The 16,986-nt window shown below is 36.5% G+C and overlaps 2 protein-coding genes across 3 annotated transcripts; one reads left to right on the top strand and one right to left on the bottom strand.

Moving 5' to 3' along the window:
- Window positions 1-13,221: 13,221 nt before the first annotated feature.
- LOC127075396 (bidirectional sugar transporter SWEET2) lies at window positions 13,222-16,776 on the top strand. 2 transcript variants are annotated; one of them, XM_051016871.1, is made up of 7 exons: window positions 13,222-13,470; window positions 13,559-13,595; window positions 13,685-13,901; window positions 14,018-14,176; window positions 14,279-14,398; window positions 14,494-14,642; window positions 16,600-16,776. In XM_051016871.1, exons 1-6 carry the CDS (start codon window positions 13,410-13,412, stop codon window positions 14,605-14,607), a joined length of 708 nt encoding a protein of 235 aa, XP_050872828.1. In that variant the 5' UTR covers window positions 13,222-13,409; the 3' UTR covers window positions 14,608-14,642; window positions 16,600-16,776. The 2 variants fall into 2 exon arrangements, with proteins under 2 accessions (XP_050872828.1, XP_050872827.1); XM_051016870.1 differs by lacking the exon at window positions 16,600-16,776 and having other exon boundaries at window positions 13,223-13,470; window positions 14,494-14,832.
- Window positions 15,170-16,588, bottom strand: LOC127075397 (uncharacterized). The gene is made up of 2 exons (XM_051016872.1): window positions 15,627-16,588; window positions 15,170-15,295 (listed from the first exon to the last, which is right to left on the bottom strand). Exons 1-2 carry the CDS (start codon window positions 16,215-16,217, stop codon window positions 15,245-15,247), a joined length of 642 nt encoding a protein of 213 aa, XP_050872829.1. The 5' UTR covers window positions 16,218-16,588; the 3' UTR covers window positions 15,170-15,244.
- Window positions 16,777-16,986: the final 210 nt, after the last annotated feature.

The raw sequence follows: 16,986 nt of genomic DNA, 5'->3' as shown, positions 1-16,986 counted from the left end.
AGATGAGGAAGAAGAAGTGCTTTGGTGGGTTTGTATAGGTTGAGAGGGAGGAATGAAGGTTCTAGCAATGTTTAGAACTGGTGTTGGTTGGGAGGTTCTGGTGATTGAGGGTGGTATTTCAGAGGTGGTATATATTGGTTGTGAAGAGAGAGGGTTAGAGGAAGCCATTATAGATGCAGAGGAGACAGGAGGAATAGACTTACCAGAAGAGACATTCAGAGGTGCTGAAGTTTTGCTGCCAGAAGTTTCTCCAAGTCTGGCTTTCTTTGCTCTCCTTGCCTCAGCAGCTATCTGTTTCTCAGAGACACCTCTCTTGTATCTGACAAGATCTTCTACAGAGTCCAGACAGTCTTCAAGGCGGAAATCAGAAACATCAACACCTTCTTCCAGCATACGATGAAGATAGAGGGCAACAGCGTCTCTGGGCTCATCCTTGAAGAATCTGACCAGGCCATGAGGCATCTTCCTCTGATCTTTTAGACATTCCCAGGACACATCCATAGTGGGCTTGACTCTAATGTCTTTGATGATTCCCATACTCTTCAGGTTTCTGGCATTCAGAGGCTTTCCCACGTCAATTGCCAGATCATCCATACATCTGGTCTTCTCCAGATCATCTACCAAGCCATGCTCAATGAAGACATCAGAGAGCAATCTTCCCAGAGGAATGTAGGATCTGGGCTTCATATTATTCCTCGTTTCTCTGACTGAATCTCTCAGATATCTGAAGAGAAGAGTAGGGAGGTTGATCTTGATACCTTTCTGGATGCAGTACAAAATGCATTTCTGATCTGCATTTATGTAATCTGAAGAGTTGGAGGCTGGACGATGATGGATTGTTCCCAGAATGATCTTCAGCCAAACTCGGAGGTTCTGATGAAGCTCCTTGTTCTTAGAGGGGTTTCCTTCAACATTAGGTTTGAAGATTGTAGGGTTGATGACTTCAGTGATGCGCTTTGACCTTGGAGGAATGTTGTAAATCCTTTTACCTCCACTACTTTCCATATTCAACAGAGAGGCAATGGATCCTTCTGTGATCACTATCTTCACTCCCAGAATAAAAGAAACAATGAACTGGTCATCAGCATCTGCACATCTCCAGAACTCCTTCACCAGAAGAGGGTAGATTGGACCATAAAGCCTGTCGAAGTAGTTTTCCCAACCTTGCTTGCGAAGATCTTCAGTAAGATCAACACCGTTTCTTCTCAAGTTCTCAAAATCTACCAGCGATTCACACAGTACATCCAAACCTTCAAAGGGAGTTGAAAGATGAATGTGTTGTTCACGGTCAAGAATGTGAGGTTCTTTATAAACTGGGGTTGTGGTGACGCTTATAACCGTGGGTGTTTGAGTGTTTGAGGTTTGGGGATTGGAACTAGATTCCACTTGTTGAGAATGGTTGAAGAGTTCTTGTTGTTGAGCGTCCATGTTGATGAAGATGATGGAGATTGAAGAAGATGAAGAACTTGCAGAGAACTTTCAGAGAAGGGTTTAGGGTTTTAGAGTGAGTGAGAGTGATAAGTGTGAAAAGTGAGAGAAAGTGTTTATATACTAAGGGTAAAAACACATGCAAAACGACACACATACCAGCGTTAGCACAAAAACCAAAATAGCACGTTTGGGGGAAAAATGATTACAGCTCATTAATGAATGTCTAATCCCAACAGTAAGCACACTGCTCGAGGAGATTTCAAGCGTTCTGACCTTTGATTTCTTTTGACAGCTGTCTAGAAGTTCTAGGGTTAGACGCATGTTCCCCACGTGTTGATGTATCTGATCTTCAGGAATACCAAAGGATTTCTGAAGATTTCTAACTCAGATATCTTCTTAACTTGGTAGAAGTATCAGAGTCAGAGGCAGAAGTGTATTTGTTTTTATCAGAGTCTCATTTTACATGTTCAGAGCCAAATTTTACTCAGGGCAATTTTTAATGTTCAGATTTTCTAAGATAAAAAGAAATCTATCTTCAGCTAGAGGCTTAGTAAAGATATCTGCCCATTGATGTTCTGTATCAATGAACTTCAGCGTTACTATCCCTTTCTGAACATAGTCTCTAATAAAATGATGTTTTATTTCTATGTGTTTGGCTCTGGAATGTAGAATGGGATTCTTACTTAAACAAATAGCAGCAGTATTATCACAAAAGATAGGAATGTTACTCTCAAATATCTGAAGATCTTCTAGCTGATGCTTCATCCAGAGCATCTGAGTTGTGCACAGTGATGCTGAGATGTATTCTGCTTCTGCAGTTGATAGAGCAATTGTTGACTGTCTTTTGCTAGCCCAGGAGATTAAGTTGTTTCCCAGAAGCTGGCAATTTCCAGAAGTACTTTTTCGTTCTATTCTATCTCCTGCATAATCTGCATCACAATAACCAGAAAGCCTATACTCTGATGTTTTCTCATACATCAGGCCCAGGTTAGGAGTTCCTTTCAGATACTTAAGAATTCTCTTAACAGCTGTTAAATGAGATTCTCTAGGATCTGATTGGAATCTGGCACAAAGACAGACGCTGAAGAGAATATCAGGACGAGTAGCAGTCAGATAGAGAAGAGAGCCTATCATACCTCGATAGAGCTTCTGACAAACCTTGTTGCTTACTTCTTCCTTCTCCAGAATGCAAGTTGGATGCATAGGAGTTTTTGCAGATTTGCATTCAATCATATCAAACTTCTTCAGAACGTCTTTAATGTACTTGCTTTGATAAATGTACGTGACTTCTGGGGTTTGATTGATTTGAATTCCCAGAAAGAACTTTAGTTCTTGCATTAAACTCATTTCAAATTCTGCCTGCATTAACTTAGAAAATTCTTGGCAAACAGAGATATTAGCAGAACCAAAAATAATATCATCAACATAAATTTGGCATATCATGAGATCATTATTAAGGTTTTTACAGAAGAGTGTAGAATCAACTTTCCCTCTGATAAAATTTTGTTCCAGAAGAAAATTGCTCAGACGTTCATACCAAGCTCTGGGAGCTTGTTTAAGTCCATATAAAGATTTCTTAAGTTTGAAAACATGTTCTGGAAAGTTTGAATTTTCAAAGCCTGGAGGTTGATTAACATACACTTCTTCTGAAATATAACCATTAAGAAATGCACTCTTGACATCCATTTGGTATAATTTGATAGAATGATTAATAGCAAAAGATACAAGAAGACAAATAGATTCTAACCTCGCGACTGGAGCAAAAGTTTCATTATAATCAATACCTTCTTGTTGACTATAACCTTGAGCTACCAGTCGTGCTTTGTTTCTGACAACTTCTCCTTTCTCGTTCAGTTTGTTTCTGAAAACCCATCTGGTTCCAATGACATGAGTGCCTCTGGGTTTTGGAACGAGATCCCAGACATCATTCTTGGAGAATTGATCTAACTCTTCTTGCATAGCTGCCACCCAATCGTTATCTTGAAGAGCTTCATCACAGGACGTAGGCTCAATCAGAGACACTAGTCCCAGAGGAATATCTTCAGAAGTTCTGAAGGTAGATCTGGTTCTAACAGGTTCATCTTTGTTTCCCAAGATCAAATCTTCAGATACGTTAATGCGACTTTTAACTTTCCTTGGAATTTCTGGAGATTTAATTTCTTCAGAGTCTGGAGTGACAGTTGCTTCTGGAGTTTTCTCAGATTCTACCAGAGTGATCTCTAAATCTGCAAACTTTTCAACTAGCTTTGACTTTTCAGGGTCAAGCTTATCATCAAATCTAACATGAATTGATTCCTCCACAATTTTGGTTTCTGTGTTGTATACTCTATAGCCTTTAGAGCGTTCTGAGTATCCTAACATAATACCTTTCTGTGCTTTGGAATCAAACTTGTTCAGATGTTCTTTAGTATTTAATATAAAACAAATGCATCCAAAAGGATGAAAATATGAAATGTTGGGTTTTCTTCCCTTACACAGTTCATAGGGAGTCTTATCCATAATAGGTCTAATAGAGATTCTATTCTGAATGTAACACGCTGTATTTACAGCTTCTGCCCAAAAGTGCTTTGCTACATTTGTTTCATTGATCATGGTTCTGGCCATTTCTTGGAGTGTCCTATTCTTCCTCTCTACAACTCCATTTTGTTGTGGAGTTCTAGGGCAGGAGAAATCATGGGATATTCCATTAGAATCAAATAATTCTTCAAAATCTTTATTTTCAAATTCTCCACCATGATCACTTCTGACTCTAACAATTTTAGAGTCAAATTCTTTTTGCACTTTAGAGCAGAAACTGGTGAATACAGAGTGAGACTCACTCTTGTGCTTTAGGAATTTTACCCATGTCCAGCGGCTGTAATCATCAACGATTACTAGTCCATACTTCTTTCCATTGACTGATGCTGTTTTCACAGGACCAAATAAGTCAATGTGAAGAAGCTCCAGAGGCTTAGAGGTAGAAACAACATTTTTCTTTTTAAAAGATGTTTTTGAAAACTTTCCTTTTTGACAAGCTTCACACAGAGCATCTGAAGAAAACTTCAGTTTAGGTAAGCCTCTGACTAACTCAAGTTTAGTTAGCTGAGAAAGTTTTCTCATGCTAATGTGGCCTAAGCGTCTATGCCATACCCATTGCTCTTCGTGAACTGACATTAAACATTTAACATTTTGATCTTTTAAATCAGAAAGATTTATTTTATAAATGTTGTTTTTCCTCTTGCCTGTGAAAAGGACAGAGCCATCGTTCTGACTAATGGCTTTACACGTTTTTTGATTAAAGATTACATCATAACCATTATCACTTAATTGACTTATGGATAACAAGTTATGCATTAATCCTTCTACATAAAGAACATCAGATATAGAGGGAAGAGTACCGTTACCAATAGTTCCGGAGCCTCTGATCCTTCCTTTCTGATCTCCTCCGAAGCCTACAAATCCAGCGTCTTTAAGTTCCAGGCTTTGGAACATAGACTTTCTTCCCGTCATATGTCGCTAGCATCCAGAGTCCAGGTACCATGACTGGTGTTTGAACTTTGCTGCATAGGATATCTGCAACATAGATAATCTTATCTTTCGGTACCCAGAATCTCTTGGGTCCTTTTAGATTAGTTTTCCCAGAGTTTCTCACAACTTTGGGTCTTCTAGCATTTTTAAATTTGTGTTCTTGTGTGTGTGTGTAGTGGTATGAAAAAGGAGATTTAATTTGATCACTTGTAGAGGGTTTATCTTTCTCAGAATCATAACCAATTCCCCTTTTATTATTCTGACTTACTCCATAAATCATGGATGCCATAATACTCCTATCTATCCCATTCTTCAGAAATTTTTGAAAGGCTTCTTCATATTTATAAATAATTTCATTTGAAGTTTGTGGTGCTTGAGACAACGTTTCTTCCAATTCTAAGCTTTTTGTTTTAGCTCCATCTCTTTCTATCATTAGAGATCTGATAGTATCATCTCTTGCTAGAATTGTTGTCTCAAGTCTACTACATACTTCAGATTTTGCTTTAAGAAGGCCTTTAATGTCTTTAATTTTTTGTTTTAATTTCTGAAGAGAGGTAAGAGTTTCTGATAAACATGATTCTAAGTCAGATCTAGAAAGTTCAGAAAATACCTCTTCAGATTCTTCATCTGAGCTGCTGGATGTGGTAGCCATAAATGCTACGTTGGCTTGTTCATCAGAGTCAGATTCTGATGATCCTGATTCACTATCGTCCCAGGTGGCCATTAATCCTTTCTTTGTTCTGAAGGTATTCTTCTTGAAGCTTTCTTTTCTAGGGTTATCTTTCTTCAGCTTGGGGCATTCATTTCTGTAATGACCTGTTTCTTTACATTCAAAACAGGTAATATCTTTATTAGGTTTACCTTTTGAAGTTGACTCTGATCGATCCCCTCTGGGTCTTGATCTTCTGAAGTTGTTGTTGTTCCTTCTTTTCCAGAGTTGCTTAACTCTTCTGGTTAGTAAGGACAGTTCTTCTTCATCATCAGAGTCTTCAGATTCAGAGTCATCAGTGTCTGCAGTTTCTGCTTGAAGGGCTTTGGTTCTGTCTGACTTCCGTCTTTCAGGTCTGGACTTCAGCGCCACTGACTTGTTCCTTTTCTGAGGCTCATCCTCCTCTAGTTCTATCTCATGGCTTCTGAGAGAACTAACAAGTTCTTCAAGGCTGATATTGTTCAGATCCTTTGATAACTTCAGAGCAGTAACCATTGGTCTCCATTTCTTTGGCAGACTTCTGACAATCTTCTTAACATGATCTGCAGTCGTGTATCCTTTGTCTAGCACTTTAAGACCTGCAATAAGAGTTTGGAATCTGGAAAACATAGCTTCTATAGCTTCGTCATCTTCCATCTTGAAAGCTTCATATTTCTGGATCAGCGCCAGAGCCTTCGTCTCCTTGACTTGGGAGTTTCCTTCATGGGTCATCTTCAGAGAGTCAAGTATATCTTTAGCCGTCTCTCTGTTGGTGATCTTTTCGTATTCGTTGTATGATATAGCATTTAGAAGTATTGTTCTGGCCTTGTGGTGATTCTTGAAAACACGTTTCTGATCTTCTGACATTTTGCTTCTGGGAACTTCAACTCCATTTAAGATTGGAGGTTTGTATCCATCTGTGACAATGTCCCAGAGGTCAGCATCATAACCCAGAAAAAAACTTTCGATTCTATCTTTCCAGTAATCAAACTTTTCTCCATCAAAAACAGGAGGCTTGGCATTGTAAGAATCTTTCTCATTTGAGTGGGCCATTGTTTTTCTCGTACTGGATCTCTCTACACGGTTAAGTGTTTGATTAGAAAATCAATAACAGAGCCGGAGCTCTGATACCAATTGAAGGTGAGAAAAACAAGAAAGGGGGGTTTGAATTGTTTGAAAAATAAGCGCTTTTTGCAAAATGAAATCACACAATGATTTTATACTGGTTCGCTTATAACACAAAGCTACTCCAGTCCACCCGGCCAAGGTGATTTCGCCTTCAACAAGGACTTAATCCACTAATCTTGAAAGATTACAAACAACCCCTAAGAGAGAAGAAAATCTCTTAGTCCTCTCAAGTCTACAGACTGCAAAGAGTCACTTGAGGAAATCAAATAAAAATTAGATACAAGATGTGTAATCTAGAGTGCTTCTAAGAAAGCAAATATTACAAACTTAAGAACAAATTTTTCACTTGATAAGCAAAAGCTTAGTGAAAATCTTTGAAGAACAAGGATGTTTTTCTTGAGCGTGATATGATTTCAGTATAGTTTTGGCTAGTGATTTCATTGTTTTTACTGAATGAGATTTCTTCTCTATTTATAGGAGTTGAAGTAGAGTTGAAGTAGCGTTGAATCTGTTGGATATTGAGATGTAGTTACGCCATTCCATTAATAGCTTCTGCAGTAGACTTTTTCTCTTAGAAGTGACTACTTACCACAATTAGTATCTTCTCTCTTGGAAGTGGAGATTAACGTCTCTTTCTAATTGAGGAAATTCATTTGCAGAACTTTAACTTGGCTTAAACGTTACTTCATCATGATTAACAATTCTGATTAGAGTCTTCGTGTATCTGGAGAATCTTGCTTCTAATGTTATTTCTTGAAAGTTCAGATGGCGCTGATAACTTCCAGAGTTTACAGAAGGCATTAATTCAGAGTCAGAGCTTCTAGACTTTACTTCATATTCAGATGCTTCTGATACTTTGTAGTTTTGTCCAGAGTCAGAGCTTCTTGAATGAGATTCCACTTTAGATGCTTCTGATACTTGAGATTTTGCATCTGATCTTGTTTTGCATCTGATGACATCATCAGATTTGTTTCTTCTTTCTTTAGAACCCTGCACACTTAGAAACTTTTCGTTAGGGTGCCATTTTTGGTTTCATCCTTTGTTATCATCAAAATCATGGAATCTGTTGTAGAACAATTTTTGTTCTTACAGCTAGATCTTGATCTGAATCGTGCTTTGCTTCACTTCAATTGCTTGTAGAAGAGGAATGGAATGTCTTAGAATCAATGGACTCCTAGAGAATTGAATTCCAAAATAGTGGAGATTCAAGCTCAAATTCAACAGAATTTTTCAGGTTTATCCTCTTGGTATGAAGGGTTTTCTATGGGGAATCAAAGCTTGCGCAGTGTGTGTGTTAATTCTGATCACAAGAGCTTCAATTTATAGAGAATTCAAATGATATTTGCACACTCATTCAACTTTCCAATTTTGGCAAAATGATGTAAGCAAGCTGCATGGGCGCGCATAGGCCCATGAAATGTTTGTCCAAAAGTCCAAAATGAAGTTCAGATTCATTGGAGGTGGATTGGATTGCAAGGCAATTGAGCATTGTTGTTTGAAGTTTGATCCATGACACATGAGGCCAGCCTGTTTAAGCCATGTGCAACCTATGCATTTCTCATCCAAAATGCATGAATTTTAGCTCTTTGGAAAGGTGAGATCAAGAGGAACAAGTTTGATGTTGAACACTTTTTCATTTGGAGCTTGTAACTTGGGGATATTTGAGGTGGAAGTTTGGAAAAATTTGACATATCAAAAACTTTCTAAGTGTCAAGCCATATGTCTCAATATTCCACCTTGCTTAACTTTTTATAGGAGCTTCAAATGAGAAACGTGTCTTCATCAAAATTGTAGCTCTCTCAAATACATTTGAAATGGTCACCAATTTCATGTCATTTTGAATTTGAAATGATAGAGTTATGCATTTTTGAAGTTTGGCAAAATCACTTGATCAATGGTATTGGTCAAAAGTGACCTATAATATAGCCTCATATCACATGTGCAAAGAAGTTTAATTAGCCCTCACTACACACATAAAAGTTGAAGTAGACACATTTAATTTGATTGTGAAACTTGGAAATATTTCATCTCATAAAAATTGAGCAAGTTATGGCCTTGGGAAGTTGACTTTCAAATTAGGGTTTAGACAAAATGACCTATAATGTTTCAACATAGAAAATGATTTTCAAAGCAAAACTAGCTCTAGGTCTAAACATGAAAGTTTTTTATAATACCATTTAGAGTAAGTTTTCTATTGTAATCATTTTCATATGGTGGAAATTGTAGGAGATATGGTCTAGGGAGACCCAGTTTTGATTGGATGAATTCATCTGGCCAACTACCATCGACCAACTTGCTAACTTCCAAATATCTTGATTTTCTTGGCTCGTGGTAGATCATATATGCATAAGATGATGAATTTTTAAGTGTCCCTTGAGAAATTTGATCAATTGGTGAGATAGCTTGTTGGAGAAGTTACTTAAGATACCTAGTCAAACTAGGGTTTCTAAGGCAAATCACCCTCAAACTCTTGAAGAAAACTTGATCAAAATAATATGTAGATAACATTGGGACTCATATATGATGCTTATAACCATCCTTGAATTAATTCTTGATTGTGCTCTTTGTTCATGAGGGTCTCAAACCCTAGATGTGATCAATGAATCAAGGAGACCATGTCCTTACCTATAAAAAGAGTTAGATAAATACAAAGACATATTTTTGGTATTTTGGTTAGTAAAATGATAATATACAAGTATGATATAATCACAAAGTGCTTGGTGATCTCTCCCAAAACAAACCCAATGAAAGAGGGGTAAGGAGGATACCAAGGTATGATCCCAATGCTAATGCTTATGATGAAAATGCATGAGGGATCTTAGGGTCAAAATTGGGGTCTTACACACAGATTATTTTATCATTCTTTTCTTCCATAAAGATAAAGGTCTTTGACTTATTTGTTTGTTACTTTTTTCTTGAGCGCCGGGGACAACTTCTTTTTAGCTTCTTTTTTTGTTGCCTTTTTTCATGCCTACAATATGAATTTTCTTTCCATTGTTAGAAGCCATAATACACTTTAATTATCATCTTTTATTATTCCATTAGAGACTATAGAAGACTTATATACTGAAGTTAGCATCATTTCGGTGGACCTTGCCTTTCCACCTAGCCTTCTCATCATAGAGAGCAACATCAAACATATGATTTTCCCCAAGTAGCATAATGATCCAAGAATATTTAGTTGATATATGGTACAAGGCATGTTAAAACTTGTTTTATATGGTAGGTTTGATGGAAAACTACCTGTAAGAAAAGCATCTGATATAAGTTGGACAACGTCATCTCCAACTATATGCCAAAATTATTTAAAGAAAATACCCAGGAATCCATTAGGGTCAGGCACCTTGAAAGGGTACATTTGATTCAATGCATAAGTAAGTTCTTCCCTCATCACCTGTTGAGTCAAAGAGTGTTAGGCTTCTTCAGTAAGGACCAGAGCCATAGTTTAGTCATGCATACTAGCGAGAGTATATGAGATGTATGGCAGAAAAGACCTTTAAAAAAGTTAGTGCTTCTTCCCTAAGCATAATGTCATAATTGTACTAAACACCATTGGGAAGGTGAAGGCCATGTACTCTATTTTTCTTTCGCCTGATTACCGCCTTGGTATGAAATTTTTTGGTGTTACAATCTCCAAATTTAATTCAATCACCTATAGCCTTTTGATACGAATGAATCTCCTCTTGCACAAGGATCTCATCATACTGCTATTGAAGCTTCTGTTAGAGATAAACTAGTGTTGTCGAAACTATTCTCTCCAAATAATGTTGGATACCCCTGAGTCTCTTCTTAGTCTTGTGCTTATGTTTGCTAATATTGCCAAAAGTTTCCTTATTAAAAAGGATAGAGCCGTGTCGCACTTTTTGGAGAAAAGTTACAATGTCATATGAGAACCCCCCCCCCCCCCCAAGAAGTTTGGACTATATTGGAGTATTCTATGTGAGTGATTCAAGATGCCTCAAACCTAAAATGACGTAGCCTGTTCTCTTGGAGGATAAGGCCACACCTAAAGAGAATGAGGTTGTGATCATAATGAAATTTACACAAAAAATCAACATATCCATTAGGGAAAACTATGTGCCAAGCAAAGTCAACTAAGGCCCTATCCAGCTTGTAATAGACCATTCGATTGCCAATACAAGGCCTATTATAAGTGAATTTCCCTCTAGTCATGTCTACTTCAACTAAATTACATTTATCAATGACATTCAACAAATTAGTTGTTCTAGAATGATTAAAATTACCTCCTTTTTGTTCACTCAGATAAATGATGTCGTTAAAGTCTTCAATCATCATCCAAGGACCATCAACAATGTTCCTCCAATCAATGAGGTGGAGGTACATGTGAAGACGAGAAGTGTACACGAGACTAGAATAAATTAAAGCTACATACCAAGAGAAAGTTCCCAATGATAGCTTGATAGTAATTATATTCATAAAGACATCATGCACAATAATTATAATGTTACTACCATTATGCTTTAACACCAATATGTCCCCAGATTGACCACACGCATCCACATTATGAACAATCACATATTGAGCACTATCTTAAAAGGATTTGGTCTTATGAAAACCAATTTGGGTTTCTATAACGGTTACAAATGTAGGAGAGTGTTTTCTAATAACCTTCATCATGTTTCTTTTAGCATTATTATAGGTTCCCATATATTCCAAGAGAGCATACTGACTTCTTTGAAACTTAACATAACTAGTCAAGTTATGGAGGTGACAAAGCAAGTCCGAAACACGAGAAAATTTACGTAGCCGACTACCATACAATGAGAGTTTCACGAACAACTTCCTCTTCTTGAGTATCACTGTCACCCATAGTGCATTGGTTATTTCCATCTGACAGACTTGTTGTCGGGACAAAATACGAAATTTTGTATTGTGTTATGGTCTCTAAACCCAAATTTAATATGGGAACGATGAAGGTGCATTTAGTAGTGCTAGGCACACCCTTTTGGGCAAGAATTAAAAGATGACCCAATTTTATGGGAAGGCCCACTAATACCAAGATGTAGTTATAAAATGGCAGACTTTGTGTTGGCGTGTACGTCCCTCTACATGCTAGTTGACATCGTCTTTGGTGGGTCCACTCTTATCAAGTTTTCATTTATTTGAAACCACGTCAAGTTGATTGGTTCCAGAAGTTTTGTTGTCACCGCTTATTCCTTTTATGGAAACATCAATCCCCTTGATTTTAGCAATCCCCATATATGTAGGTGCGTTATTGGATAAAGATTTCCCTTGACCATAATTGACTTTTTTTGTGTGTTTTTCCTCTACACCACCATCCAATCACCATGAACTACATTTATTTCTCCAATTTCTTTTGCTGCAATTTAGGCACTATTATCGCCCACTTTCCGATGCAGTTCCGTTAGTCTTTGTTCATGGACATCATCGTTTTTCGATAGACCCCTTGGTTGCACCACCGTAGGAACGACCGACTGCGTGAGGTTATTTGGTGTTTTCTTGCAATAATAGGTGTGATGTCCATAACAAACACAACTGGAGCAAATAATGTGAACTCTGATAATCGACAATGTCAGATCAATCTCCACGCAAATTCTTGAAAACCTTCCCCTCTATATTCAGGGTGTTATCATCTACCTTAATAGGAGTACCCATAACAGATGTCAAACCAAAAAGGACATTTTCATCATAATACAGTAAGTTAAGCCATGGAAATCGAATCCAAACCATAGTCTTCTCCACCTTTGCGAGAGGAGATACAAAGTCTGGAGTTCATCAAACCACTGACAAATAATGGTCAAACAACATCCACGGGCCTTCTGACACAATTTTCTCCTTATCTGCTAGTAGTTCGCACTTGACCATAAAGAAAAACTTGACCATAAAGAAACCATTGTTAATATCCATGATATCAAAGCCTTCATTAAGTTTCCACATCTTCTTCAACCGATCCTTCATCAAAAGATAGTCCATGTTCTTCCCAAAGAGTTTAATGACTAGCACCTCCTTCCAAGGATTACACGGTTCCTGAAAAAGCTTTTCATCCATCGTGACATTCGGAAGAAAAACTTATACAAATCTCCTTTCAATCTGATCCACCATTTCCTTCACAGTAGCGCTTTATTGACCTTTAGTAAGAATATTTTAAAACGGCAGTCTAGAAGATTTAAACACACCTCAACACCTCAACGTCTGACCGCCGCCTACGACGTGGGAATGGCAAAAACAAAGGATTCTACGTGAAAACTTCACCATTATTCAAAAGTTATTGATACGTTTTATATTCAAAAGTTATTGATACGTTTTATATTCAAAAGTTATTTACACGTTTTATTTAAATTGTTTTTAAATAATATATTAAAATAATTTTTAGGTTTTTTTTTACTAAGTACTCGCAAACTTTATAAATTACTTTAACCTTTACGCCATTTAATACCAGAATATGCCGAATCAAACGTTTTTTATATTAAATATCGTTTTCCTTGTTCCAGTCATTACAGTAAGTGTCAAGGTCAATTATACACAGTGATAGGTTGAGGTACACGACACAGATTTATCATCATAGAGATAAAACATTTAGCAAAAATCAGAAACAAAACCACACATTGCATGATATCTCAAATTCAGGGTTTACCTTTTTTCAACTGAATTTGGAATTGTTGTTTGGAAATTGATGTCTCTGTTTAATGCTTATTCCATTCTTGAACTTGGTAAAGATTCAGCTGGAATTGCTGGTATTTTTTCTCTCTTTCATTTTCAATGATTTTATCCCTTTTAGATTTATCTTTATCTTCATCTCAATTTTTGAATGTTTATTTGTAGGTAACATCTTTGCATTTGGGTTATTTGTATCCCCAATGTAAGTTTCTTATATGGTTTTTTGTTAGAAGAATTTGATTATTATTATTAATATTATTATTAACTTTGATTTTTTGTTATGAATTATAGACCTACATTTAGGAGAATTATCAGAAATGGGTCAACAGAATTGTTCTCGGGATTACCATATATTTATTCTTTATTGAACTGTTTGATCTGCTTGTGGTATGGAACTCCTCTTATATCAATTGATAATCTATTGGTTACCACTGTTAATTCAATTGGAGCAGCTTTTCAGCTTGTGTATATTCTCTTATTCTTAATCTATGCTGAGAAACCAAGAAAGGTTTGTTATTCTTCTGATACTCTAGAATTTTTATTGTAATTAATTTTGCAGAAAAACATTGGTTTGTTAATTGTTTATTGTTACTAAGATGTGTTATCTAAGCTGATATTTGATAGGTGAGAATGTTTGGACTATTGCTGGCAGTTTTCGGTATATTTGTTGTCATACTAGTTGGGAGCTTGAAAATAGCTGATAGTTCTATGCGCCGAATGTTTGTCGGATGCTTGAGTTGTGCTTCTCTGATTTCAATGTTTGCCTCTCCATTGTTTATCATTGTAAGTTTGATATTTACTTGATATATCTATGTAATAGAGCTTTCCTAGTTTATATTTGTTGATTCAAGCTTGGTAAAACTGTTGATATATATAAACTCGCAGAATTTGGTCATTCGCACGAAGAGTGTTGAGTTTATGCCATTTTGTCTTTCACTTTCGACCTTCTTAATGAGCGTCTCCTTCTTTCTTTATGGATTACTCAGTGACGATGTCTTCATTTATGTAAGAATCACTTCCTTATTATAATTTCAGAATTCAGACATTTGTTCGGTTGGCTTATATTTGTTATACCTACATTTTTGTGTTTGAGTTTTCAGGTACCGAATGGGATAGGTACTGGTTTGGCAATGATACAATTGGTATTATACTTCTATTTCAAGAGTTCATCTTGCGATGACTCAAGAGAACCTTTGATAGTTTCATATGGATAATTTGTATTTCTGAGTGATGATGACAAGGGCAAAAGGTAAACACACTATTTGTGATTATGAATCATTATCTTCCTCGGTCCGTGTGAGCTGATTTTCTGAAATTAGTCTTAGATATTCGTTATATGTGAAATATTCTCCATGAGTTGACTGGCTGAATATATATGGTTTTGGTAAAAGAAGTTTTAATCGATTCAATTCGTATGGATGATTGAATTTTCCCTCTTATCCTAGTTAGTTACATTCCTTACATTGTCTTTTGTCAGCATTTTATTTTAACTATGTCAGAATAGAAACTTTCATGAAATGAATGGATGAAATCTGTTAATAACCTTGTGATATTGTAAACTAAAGCCACGATAGCGCCATTCAAAACTCTAAGCTGTATTTTGAAACAGTCATTTAAAAATAATAGAGTAAGTGAAAGAAGGTTTTGAATGTGGTATTGCTTGGGAAATCATTATAATGGAAAATGCATGATTGAGTGCAAGGAAAAAACTGCAGTTTCTGTGATTTGATAGTTTTGTTATCAGAGTAATATGATAACTCTTTGCGAAAAAAAGAGTGATAGGAAAATTTCATTGCAGTAAAACCTCATTGTCTATTTGATACAACTCAGAGCCGGAAGAAAACATAAGTACTATAGTAAATCTTTTAGGGTAGTTCTCACTGTAATAATATCTATTTCTTCCTGCACAAAAAAAAGAGGAAGTGAAGTTAGAGATAACAGATGCAGCAAATATGTTGTCCGAGACTAGAGGCTGCAAGTTGCACATTGATTCGATTCAATATCTTGGAGCAATTATGTTGCATTCTACCGAGTGATAAGTTACTACCTCCATCTCTAAATATATGATCTTCTTGAAAAATATTTTTCTCTTTTTAGAGGACCATTTGTTATACTTTCAACTGCATTCATTATTTCTTTTCGAAACTATTCTTATATATAATTTCAGAAGTTTGATGTAATAGATCTACAAGAGTACAAGTTGTGTACATGAAAGGGATGATTGATTAATTACCTGTTTAGAAATTTCCATGCATTGTGTCTCATTCACAGAATCATCATTTAGCAATTTTCCTTTTTCATCATAGAGAATGAGGCCACTAAAACTTGGAAGCAGACATTTCTCCCCTCTTAGTATTGGTCTTTGCCACACTGCTGATGCTGAATCATGACTAACACTTTTCCAACCACTTTCAACACCATTTCTTTCTAAGCTTCCTAGCAATGGAGATCCTCTTTCTCTCTGCCATCCAATATTCTCTTCCAGTTTTCTCGCCCTGCTCCACACCATTGACTCCATTAACACCCTTTTCACTGAAATCCATCCACAGTTTGGTTCTAACCATTTCGTAGAAGCAGTAGTAGTAGTAGTAGCATTTGTCGTAGTGGTAGTACTAGTAGTAGTCGTGGTTGTGATAGTCGAAGAAGTGTCCTTCTCTTCTATAACACCCTCTTGGTTCACAATCTTGTTATTATTACTACCTTTCCTTTTTAGTACAAGAACAATGCAAAGACAAACAAGTGCAAAACATGCACATGCAAGTAGAAGAATAGCACCTAGAGTTGAAATCTTCAATTTGTCTACCAAATCCCATAAAGCTTCCATGAGTTGCTTGCTTTTTTACTATTTTAGTGTAACAAAACAATGTGAAGTTGGAATGATGAGAGAGCAAAGAGGGTTGGTTTGTTTTGTTCTGGTTGAAAATGTTTGGTGATGTGGAGTGGAATAAATGAAAAAAATTGCATGAACCATGTTTGTTTGTGTGTTGGGTTGGCAAGGTTCATATGAGGTCCACCGCTAATGTGAAATGTGGAAACTTGGGTCCCATTTGTGGGGCTTACATGGAATCGTAGCCGTTGGCTTTGAATTTAATTAATGGCTCACCGTTCAAAGCTAAATTAAAGGCTTCTCACGAGGAGTGTGGTGTTGCTATTATGTCATGTTGAGGTTTTGGGAACTTGATGCTGTTTGTTGCTGTTTGGTGTAGGTTGACCAGCGTGGGACAGATTTTATGGTTTTGATGATAAGGGAAAGAGAATTCATGACTGCATTTTAAATTTTGTAAGATGTCTTTTATTAAAAGGTAAAGAAAAAAAAGAAAATTGTACTTGTGAAAATACAATTAACTGTTACCCTGCTCGCGTGAGGAATTCAAGAGGACTGGTTGAATATCTGAATAGTGAAAGAATTCTCCTTATCTTAGGAGTAGGAATATTTATAGTCATTATCTATGGATTAAGTTGTGGGTAAGAGCCAATTTCAACTGGGCATAGCAATGTGGTAGGTTTGGGATGATTTTTACCTTCTAAAACTCAAATCCGAATCCTAAAACAATTTCATTCTCTGCCCCACTCTATCTCAAAGATGGAGAATT

Source organism: Lathyrus oleraceus, chromosome 4 (genome assembly GCF_024323335.1).
Source record: "Lathyrus oleraceus cultivar Zhongwan6 chromosome 4, CAAS_Psat_ZW6_1.0, whole genome shotgun sequence".
Lineage (NCBI taxonomy): Eukaryota > Viridiplantae > Streptophyta > Magnoliopsida > Fabales > Fabaceae > Lathyrus > Lathyrus oleraceus.
This window is presented reverse-complemented; position numbering and strand designations above follow the sequence as displayed.